Source organism: Panthera uncia (genome assembly GCF_023721935.1).
Source record: "Panthera uncia isolate 11264 chromosome D3 unlocalized genomic scaffold, Puncia_PCG_1.0 HiC_scaffold_8, whole genome shotgun sequence".
Taxonomy (NCBI): Eukaryota; Metazoa; Chordata; class Mammalia; order Carnivora; family Felidae; genus Panthera; species Panthera uncia.
This window is the reverse complement of record NW_026057586.1, coordinates 50,376,908-50,387,654: the sequence shown is the minus strand read 5'-3', so window position 1 is coordinate 50,387,654 and position 10,747 is coordinate 50,376,908. Positions and strand designations below refer to the sequence as shown.

Below are 10,747 nucleotides of genomic sequence, written 5' to 3'. Positions count from 1 at the left end.
AAGTAAAGAACTGTTAACCCAGATTCCTATATCCAGTGAAGATATTCTTTGGGATTGAAGGGAGAAATGAAGTATTCTTAGAGGCAAAAAACTAAGAGAATTTGCACTAGCAGATGTACACTAAAAGAATGGCGAGGGAGATTCTCAAAGAAGGAACCGTGAAACATCAAGAAGAAAGAGTATAAGTAAGCAAATATATGATAAAAACTTTTTTTACTCTTCTTGAGTTTTCTAAGTTATTTGATGGCTAAAGCAAAAATTACAACACTGATCTGATTCTAAATGTATGTAGAAAAAATATTTAAGACAATTATTTTATACATGGGATAAAGTAAAGAGATGTAAAGAGAGAAAAGGTTTTCATACTTTGCTCAAACCAGTAAAATGACGACAGCAGTGTACTGTGATCCTGTATATATATATGTATATATATATATACATATATATATATATATATACATATATATGTATATATATGTATATATATATACACACATATACGTATATATATGTACGTATATATATATACGTATATGTGTATATATATATATATGTACATATATATATATAGCAACCACTATAAAAGTCCAGAAAGAAATATACTTTAAAACACTATAGATAAATCAAAAGGGAATGATAAAAAATGTTTATGTAGCCAATATTACGGCAGGAAAAAGAAAACAGAGAAACAAAATACAGAGAGAACAAAGAGAAAACAAAAAATAAAATAGTAGATTAAGCCTTCACATTTCAATATTTATATTAAATATGAATTGCCTGAATATACCAATTAAAAGACAGATATTGGCAGAGTGGATCAAAAACATGACCAAATATATGCTGTCCACAAGCAATCCAATCCAAATACAATATAGGCAAGTTAAAAAGAAAATGGATGGAAAAGGATGCATCATGCAAACATTAATGAAAGGAAGCAGAAGTGCTATATTTGTATCAGATAACATAGACTACAGAGCAAATAAAATTACCAGACACTGAGAGAAATATTATATTATAATAAAAGGGTCATTCCACCACGGAGTTATAGCAATCCTACATGTCTGTGTACCAAACAACAGAGCTGTAAAATATGTGAAGCAAAAACTAATAAAACTGAAAGGAGAAATACACAATAAAAATTGGATACATCAACATCCCTCTCTCAACAACTGATAGAATAACTAAAAAGAAAACCATCAACGTTATAGAGAAACTCATCATCACCAACAACCAACAGGATCTAATCATTATTTAAATAATAGGTTTACTAAGAATGCTAATGGAAAAAGTAGACAATATAAAGGAATGATGTGTATGTAAAGAGAGAAATTGAAACTCTAGGAAAGAATTGAAAAGAAATGCTAGAAATCAAAAACACTGGAACAGAAGTGAAGAATGCCTTTCATTGGCTTTCATGGGCTCATTAATAGATGGTAGCCAAGGAAAGAGTGAGCGAGCTTGAAGATATGTCAATAGAAACTTCCAAAACTGAAATATAAAGAGAAAAAATATTGAAAAAATAGAACAGAATGTGTAAGAACTGTGGGACAATTACAAAAGGTATAACATGTATAAGGGGAATACCAGGAGAAAAAAGAGAGAAAGGAAAAGAAGAAATATTGGAAGTAATAATGGGTGAGAATTTTCCAAAATTAATGACAGATACAAACCACAGATTCAGGGACTGCTTGGCTGGCCCAGGCAGTAAAGCATGTGACTCTTGAGCTCAGGGTCATGAGCTCAAGCCCCATGTTGCATGTAAAGCCAAAAAACCCCACACACAAAAAAAATGTATCACAAACCACAGATTTAAGAAATTCAGACAACATCAAAAAATCTACATGTAATTATCACATTCAAAATGCAAAAAATCACAGAGAAATTCCTGAAAGGAGCCAGTGGTGTGGAAAACACCTTACATGTAGAGAAAAAAAGGATAAGAGTTATACTGACTTCTCTTCAGATAGCAAGCAAGCAAGAAAGTGGAGTGAAATGTTTAAAGTGTTGAAAGAAAAAAACCACTAGGGCATCTGGGTGGCTCAGTCAGTTAAGCATCCAACTTTGGCTCAGGTCATGAACCCATGGTTCATGGGTTTGAGCCCTGCTTCTGGCTCTGGACTGGCAGCTCAGAGCCTGGAGCCTGCTTTGGATTCTGTGTCTCCCACTCTCTTTGCCCCTCCCCCACTTGTGCATGCTCTCTCTCTCTCTCTTTCTCTCTCTCAAGAATAAACATTTTTTAAAAATCTTAATATTTTGAAAAAATATTAATAAAAATAATGTTTTAATTATTAATAAAAACCCACTAACCTAGATTTCTGGATTCAGTGAAACCATCCTTCAAAAGTAAAGAAGAAATAAAGACTTTCTTAGACAAGCAAAAATTTAAGGAATTAGCAGACCTGCCACCAGTATACCTGTCTTGTAAGAAAGAAGTTTTTTAGGAGAGAAGGAAAATGATTTAGGTCAGAAAGTCAGATCTACATAAAGAAAAGAACATCAGAGAAAGAATAATGAAGGTAAATAAAATATTTTATTTTTCTTATCTTAATTGATCTAATAGATAATAACTTCTTTAAAATAACAATAGCAACAATATATTCAGTGATTGTATTATACAGATAAGTGAGATGTTAAGGATGACAGAAATGTTGTAAGGGAAGAGAAGGACAAGTTGGGAATAAAGTATTTACACTATCTGTGAAGCAGATATCTTAAAATGGTCTTGAATCAGTCATAAATGTATATTGCAAAGTCTAGGATAATCACTAAATTTAGAAAAAAACATAAGTATAATTGATACACTAATAAGAGAAGGTAAAATGGAATCATATAAAATTCTCAATTAAAACCAGCGAAGGCAGAAAAAGAAGGGAAAAAAGAAAGAATTAATGAGCAAAAAGGTCAATGAACAGAAGACAGTAATGAATGTTAGGAGATTTTTTTAAAATTTTGATTACTTTTTTAATGTTTATTTTTGAGAGACAGACAGAATGCGAGCAGGGAGGGACAGAGAGAGAGAGAGACACAGAATCTGAAGCAGGCTTCAGGCTCTGAGCTGTCAGCACAGAGCCTGACATGGGGCTCAAACTCACCAACCATGAATTCATGACCTGAGCCGAAGTCAGATGCTCAACCGAATGAGCCAACCAGGAACCCCATAAACATAGGAGATATTAATCTGACTATACTCACAATCACTTTTAAAATGAGTGCCCTAAATAAACCAATTAAAAGAGAATGGCAAGAGTGGATAGAAAAACAATACCCAACTATATATTGTCTATAAAAAAAACACTTTAAAAATACACAGATAGATTAAAAGTAAAAGAATGTGGAAATATATACCATGCTAACACTAGTCAAAAGAAAGCAGGAGTAGCTATATTAATTTCAGACAAGACAAGGAAAATTATCGAGGATAAAGAGGGACATTACATAATCATAAAAGGTCAATTCTCTGAGAAGGCATAAAAATTCTTAATATGTATTTGCTTAAAAATAGAGCATCAAAATAATGTGAGGCAAAAACCGATAGAACTGCAAGGAGAAATAGGTGAATCCACAATTATAGCTGGAGACTGATACCCCTCTATAGGAAATGGATAGATCAAGCAGGCAGAAAATCAGTAAGGATATAGTTGAACTCAACAGCACCATCAACCTACTGTGTGTAATTGACATCTATAGAATATTCATCTGACAGTAGGAAATTACACTTTCTTCTCAAACTCAAACAGAACATACAAGATTACATTATGGACCATAAAACACAATTTAGCACATTTAAAATAATAGACCTCATATAAAGTATGCTCTCATACTGCAAGGAATTAAATTAGAAAAGACAACAGAAGCATAGCTGGAAAATAACAAAATATTTGAGATTAAACAACATACTTCCAAATAGTAGATGGATCAGAGAATTCTCAAGAAAAATTATAACATATTTGGAACGAAATAAAATGCAAATGCACATATCAAAATGAGTAGGATAAGACCAAAGCAATGCTTAGACAGCAACTGATAGCATCAAATGCATATATTAGAAGATTTATTATTTTATTAAAAAATGTTTAATGTTTATTTTTGAGAGAGACACACACACAGAGCATGAGTGGAGGAGGGGCAGAGTGAGAGGGGGACACAGAATCCGAAGCAGGCTCCAGGCTCTGAGCCATTGGCACAGAGCCCAATGCAGGGCTCAAACCCATGAACCATGAGGTCATGACCTGAACTGAAGTTGGACACTTAACCGACTGAGCCACCCAGGTGCCCCAGAAAAGAAGATTTAAAATCGATAAATTTTAAAATCAATAAATAAACAGGAACAATCCTGTTGCCTTAGGAAACTAGAAAAAGAAGTGGTATATCTGGGATCAGACACAAGCAGGGCCAAAGGACCCAAGTAAGCTGCCTGAGAAGGAAGCCCTCTGTGTCATCCACCAAGTTGCACCACAGCCTCTCCCTCAGCTCCTACCTATGAGCACACAAGAAACAGGGTCCCTTATGACCAGCTGTTGGAAGAATTAAAAAGCTGAACTTGGTTCAAGGATATGTCAGCTTGGTATGATGAACTATGATGCAATACAACACTGCTCAAATGTGGATCAGAAAGACGGCAGTGACAGGGGAAATCCTCCCCAAGGGCAGAATTTCTTGTAGTGCACTTAGCCTTCCACTTTGTGCAGAAAGAGAGGTGGCCTGGGATTAGACTCTGGGGCACCGGGTGGCTCAGTCAGTTAAGCTCCCAACTTCAGCTCAGTTCATGATCTCATGTCTCATGTGGGGTTCAAGACCCACATCAGGCTCTGTGCTGACAGTTCAGAGCCTACAGCCCACTTCCGATTCTGTGTCTCTGTCTCTTTCTGCCCCTCCCCCACTCACACTCTGTCTCTCTCTCAAAAATAAACAAACATTAAAATAAAAATTTTTTAGAATATATGTGGACTCAAACAGTGGTGACCAACCAGTGGGCTGAATTTTTGGTGCCCTGGAAAAGGAAACATCAGGAATAAACATCACTCACCTGTCTGGGAGTGCCTATCATAAAAGAGACACCTAACAACTAAGAAGACAGGATGACTTGGTCAGTTGACATCAGTCTGCCTCTGTCATTGGCTGCCTGAGTGCTGGTGCAACAGGCACATGAATGGAGCAGTCATTGTGGCAGAGATGGAAACCACTCACAAGCCTAGTAGTATAGCTGCTGATAAATGCAGAATATCACAGTTGTTCAAGATCAATTGGCCTCTTGGTGTCAAGTAGTCTAATTGGATCTCTTCTACTCTGGAAAGATCAGTGACTCATCTTGATTGGACCTGACACATATTTCAGTTATGAGTTTGTCTTTCCTCCTTGTAGAGCTCACGTGTATCTGGGTATTTATAATACTGACATGGGATCCCACATATTACATTGGACCAAGGGACTGACTCTACAGGAAAGGAAGTACAGTGATGACCAGTGAGGATCAGTAGTGCAGGAGTAGCCATATAGCCACAGAATCTAGTGGTCTAGAATCTAGTGGTTGAAAGCTTCTACAAGCTTTCACTGCTGGTGGAGCAATGGAAAAGACTGTTGTAGATGCCTTTGAGGGCCCAGCTTGGGCATAATAACCAGTGAGGATGGGGTACCATCTTCCAAGATGCAGCATATGCTCTAAATAAATGACCCATTATATGGTGTGGTATCTTTTAAGCAGCACCCAAGGATCCAATAAACCAAGGGTGGAAGTAGTTCTGACCTTAATTCCCTGTCATCTGCTTTATCTGCAGATCTGGAGCTCCCTTCCTGTGGGATGGATTGTGCTCTCAGGGCAACCCTTTAAGTACTGGGCACAGCCTCCACAGTTGACCCCATGGCATTTGGGCAGCCTGACTGCTGGGCTTCAGCCTAGGTTCCTGGTTTTCACTTCTATCCTCTGCTGGGACAGAAGCCAAGACTGAACCTAGTCCAGTTGGCTGAGGCTCTGACCCTTTCTCTTAGTTTCTGCCAACTTTCTTTGTTTCTGGTATTTCCACCTTGATCCACATGTAGATCCTTGGGCCAAGATTCTGGTTTAACATGATGCCAGGAACTCTTGCTTCCCAGAATACCACACTCCTCCCTTTGCCCTCCTCACATTAGGCCCTTCAGACTGATCCTGGCTCAAATTGCACCTGTATCCCATACCACTGCACCTGAATCTACACTAAGACCCTGAACCTGAACTGTTAGTATTTGCAGCCTGGGTGAGTTCCCCTGTTCTGTGCCAGCCACCTCAGCAAAATTCTTTCTCACAGTGAATGCCCACATACCCATCACTTCAGCTAGTACTACTGCTTTGACAAATTAGTCCCTGTTAATGAGAATTAAGCTCAGAGTAGTAGTTTCCCTGATTAGATCCACCACCCTCTGAAGGGTAAAATCTCTGACAAAGCAAATGAAAAATTTTCCAGAATTTCAGCATTTATCTTAATGGGACTTTGTATGAATATTTAATTTAGGTTTAGTTATAACTAAAATGTCTTGCCTGTTTAATAGGTTTGTTGTCTACTATCAAAACATTAGTCTAGGCCTCCATCTTAGCAGATAGATTATATTATCTTCCCACAATTATATTATTTAAATTTTCTCTAGTTTCAGATTTATAGATATTCAAAAGGGTCACTTATTTCAAAACAAGAAAGGCTTAATTTAGAACAGAGAACAAGTAGTATTAACACATACAAAAGCCACAGTGAAATACTCTCTTAGGATTATAAAATAGAGAACTACTTACATGTCAAATGCTCTAGCATCAACTATATACCGGAGGGGGAAAATCAAGTATCAAGAACTAAGATGTTCTAAGAATTAGCACATAGACACTGGCTTGTAATAAAGCAGTGATAAAATGAAGGTTATAGTATAACTAAAATACTAGTTGATCTTTCCAAAGACAGTTAAGTAGCTCAAAATGTATTATAATTTTTTAATTTCCTAAGCTAAGATCTTACATTTGTAAATATTTACTCAAAATCATTAGTTAGCTTAATCTCTTAAACAAATTATACTTTGCTTGGGCCAATATTAAAATTTATTCTGTAGCCCAGGTATACATCTGGTGCTAGATAATCCATAGTGATTTACATACAAATGAAGAATCATTTGTATGTAAGGAGAATAGTCAAAATTGCATAATTTACCACCACCCAAAGACAAGCTTGTACTTTAGAACAGTATCTTTTCTGAGGCCAATTAAGTTGCTGCACTATTTTCCTTTAAACCAATATTCAGTTAAATGAAAAGTAATGGCTAGGAGGACCTACTGGCCAACTCTACCTCATCATGCTAGAAGAATGACTTGAATTTAAGAAATAATATGTGAAGCAAGATAACATAAGACCATCAAGGAAGTGACAAGCAAATTGCATGGCTGTTTGTCCCCAAGAAGCCAGCCGGCCTGCCTTCCGTTCAATGGTTGTTACCAATGCAGGGGAAAAGGTGAGCAAGAGGACTGAAGCATCAGGGCTCTTTAAAGCACTTCAGGTCTGCTTTTGAGAATTGAAAACTAAAACTCACATGAAAAGCATCTTTAAAATTCTATAATTGAGCCAGAGATTTGGAAACAGAAGTATATAGACAAATTGGGGTTGAAGATAGCGCTGTCCTCTAACTCAAGGTTTCGCAAAACGGAAGGACGCAGGGAACTCAATGAGCCACTCAATGTCTCTAACTATGCTCGAGGGAGAAACCCACTTTAATATAGGTTGGTCTTCTTCATGATCCGAAGAAACTCTTCCTCGTTCACTTCGCCATCTCCATCCCGATCGGCTTCGTCTATCATTTCCTGCAGCTCCTCGTCGGTGAGGTTTTCCCCTAACTCGTTGGCCACGCGCTTTAGGTTTTTGAAAGAGATCTTCCCAGTTTCATCGTCATCAAAGAGCCTGAAAGCCTTCAGGATTTCTTCTTTGGTGTCTTTCTCGGCCATCTTCTGAGTCATCACGGCCAAAAAGTCATTGAAACTGATTTTCCCTGTGCCTTCCTTGTCCACTTCGGAGATCATCTTCTTCATCTCCTCCTTCCTGGGCTCAAAGCCCAGTGCTCTCATGGCCACCTTCAGCTCCTTCACATCGATGGTCCCACTTCCGTCAGCATCGAAGAGGTCAAATGCTTCACGAACTTCTTGCTTCTGATCTTCAGTGAGTTCAGGCTTAGGACCCACTTTTCTTTTCTGGCTGGTAGAGGCCACATTTGGCTTCTTAAAGCTGGAAGCCATCCTTCTGTGACGGTTGTTACCTTTAACGGTGCCACCGCAGAGTCACCGCGCTTGCGCAGGGGTGACGCCACCCAGAGCGCAGGCGCAGGGCGTCTCCCTCCTCTTTCCCAAGTTTACCCTTGTGTTCTCCCAGTGAGACCTGGGTGCCTAAGCCTGCCACGTCTGTGAAATCTTACTGACTTTATAAACAGCTCCTTCAGTTATCACCTTGTTTCAATGAGCTGAGTCTTGGGCTGGCAAGAAGTGCCTGTAGGCACATTGTCTTCCATAATGCACACCCTCCTGCCCAGGCCATATGTCAGCATCCAGAGGACCAGGTTTATAGGGTTATTTGGAAGTCCTTCCTCTCTCTTTTTCCATACAACATAAAACAAACAAGCAAGCAAGCAAAAAAAAAAAAAAAAAAAAAAAAAAAGGCTTCTTGGAATTAAAAAGCCAAACCCAAACAAAAACCCCCTCAGTCTGAGGTTACCTAAGGCTAAATTTAGTATAATCAAGAGAGAGCTTGATTCCTTGGCATTAAATGTGGGGAAGAAGGAGAGAGAATATTAAGTCACACCATGTGTTCAACTTGACATAAATGGAAAACAGATAAAATGGAAAAAGTTATGTATAAAATTTGTAGAAGTTTGTCTCCTGACATTACACTCAACAATAATAAAACTTCACTAGCTTATTCAGCATACACTGAAATATGAAATGTAATATCCAAACGTATGATTTACTTTCAGCATTTCAATTTTACATGTGCAGTGTAATTGCACTTGAATAACAGTCTTAATTTCATTCACTCCACTTTTCATTTGGAGGGGGTTTGAAATACTACTTTTTGGTATTTTTTAAAAACTCCAGCAGCAAATTTGCTCTTACTGTTTATCATCTAGTCCGAGCGATGCTGAAACCCCCACTCTGACTTTCCTGCTTTGGCAGTGAGAACAGGAGTGTATAATGCAGTACACGTTGGAACTAAAAATCGCCTCCTGAGAACAAAGGGGCAAGAGAAAAATGGGAGCATTTTAAGTGAAAACAAAGAAAAGGGTCATCAAGTAAGCCCATAAAAGAATTGCCTTTAGAATTGCTGTATATTTCTTTAAATGTTTTTTTAATCTGACATTTTTTTAGTATTCTTTCCCCCTCGAATCTTAACTTACTACTACTTGATCAGTTACAAAAAGAGAACTTTCAAAAATTTTCATTGAAGGTTTTGTAACCCCAGCATCTAAAACAATGCTTGACACATAGTGGGTAGATTAACAAATAATTTGTTGAATAACAGAATGAGAGTTCATATTGGTTTTAAAATACTTTTAGGGGCGGGGCGCCTGGGTGGCTCAGTCGGTTAAGCAACCGGCTTCGGCTCAGGTCATGATCTCCTGGTTTATGGGTTCGAGCCCTGTGTTGGGCTCTGTGCTGACAGCTTGGAGCCTGGAGCGTGCTTTCGATTCTGTGTCTCCTTCTCTCTCTGCCCCTTCCCCATTTGTGCTCTGTCTCTCTCTATCAAAAATAAATAAACGTAAAAAAAAATTTTTTTTAATACTTCTAAGGGCACCTGGGAGGCTCGGTCATTAAGCGTCTGACTTGGGCCTCAGGTCATGGTCTCACAGTTCATGAGTTCGAGCCCCTGCTTTGGATCCTCTGTCTCCCTGTCTCTCTGCCCCTCACCCCATTTCAAAAATAAATAAACATTAAAAACAAAATAAAATACTTCTGAATCATCCAAATAAAACAAACAAACTCCCCAAAGGATTACGCTGGGAGTGTTTTATAAATTCAGTTTTTTTAAGTTAGTGATCAGATGTTATTTACGTGACATGTGTATTAGCCAAATTGTACTACCTGTGCCAGTTGATATGTGACATGATGGACAGAGGGCCTGACCACAGGGTTTTTAAAGGTCAAGGAAACTTACCTGCAACATCTCCTACCCACTGCCTCCCAGCAGTTGACACAGTGTCAGCCCAAAGTAGACTTTGGCCAGTAGACACTGCCATTGCCCATCTTCCAACACTGTAAATCCTCCTGCTTTTTTAACTAGATCAAAAAGCCTGGGATCTTATCCCAGCCCTGTGCCTTATTATCTCTGTGACTTGAGAAAGTCACTTAACCTCCCAAACTCAGTTGAGACATCTACAAAGTAGACATACTAATGTAGCTTTCTAATAGGGCTCCTGTGCATGTTCAGTGAGCTACTCCAGGAACGGTTCCCTAGTGAGGCCAAAGAGTGCTGGGTAATTGTTAGTTGAATCTGAAATTTTCCTAGACATTGTGCATTTCTTTTGACACCCACTCCTCTGCCCAAATTCAAGCCAGGCTATGATGTGTTGGGAAAAACTGAAGGATAGAAGCTGCCTTATATAGAGCTACATTTGGGCCAAGCTGAGCTCAAAGCAAAACGGTTGTCATAGTTTCCAGATGTATGCAATCAGCAGTCACAACTAGGGGCCACCAAGAGCACCTTTCATTGAAAACAGTGCCCCCAGCCAGAGTCAGCTGTTGGTGAGGAGTTAC

General features: G+C 38.5%; 1 protein-coding gene across 1 annotated transcript; it reads right to left on the bottom strand.

Moving 5' to 3' along the window:
• Positions 1–7,550: 7,550 nt before the first annotated feature.
• On the bottom strand, positions 7,551–8,289 carry CETN1 (centrin 1). The gene has a single exon (XM_049619674.1). The coding sequence runs from the start codon at positions 8,237–8,239 to the stop codon at positions 7,721–7,723; it is 519 nt and encodes a 172-aa protein (XP_049475631.1). The 5' UTR covers positions 8,240–8,289; the 3' UTR covers positions 7,551–7,720.
• Between the last annotated feature and the right edge of the window lie 2,458 nt (positions 8,290–10,747).

Excerpts from the sequence above, each read along its gene's own strand:
- CETN1 (XM_049619674.1), bottom strand. The coding sequence starts at position 8,239 with ATGGCTTCCAGCTTTAAGAAGCCAAATGTGGCCTCTACCAGCCAGAAA.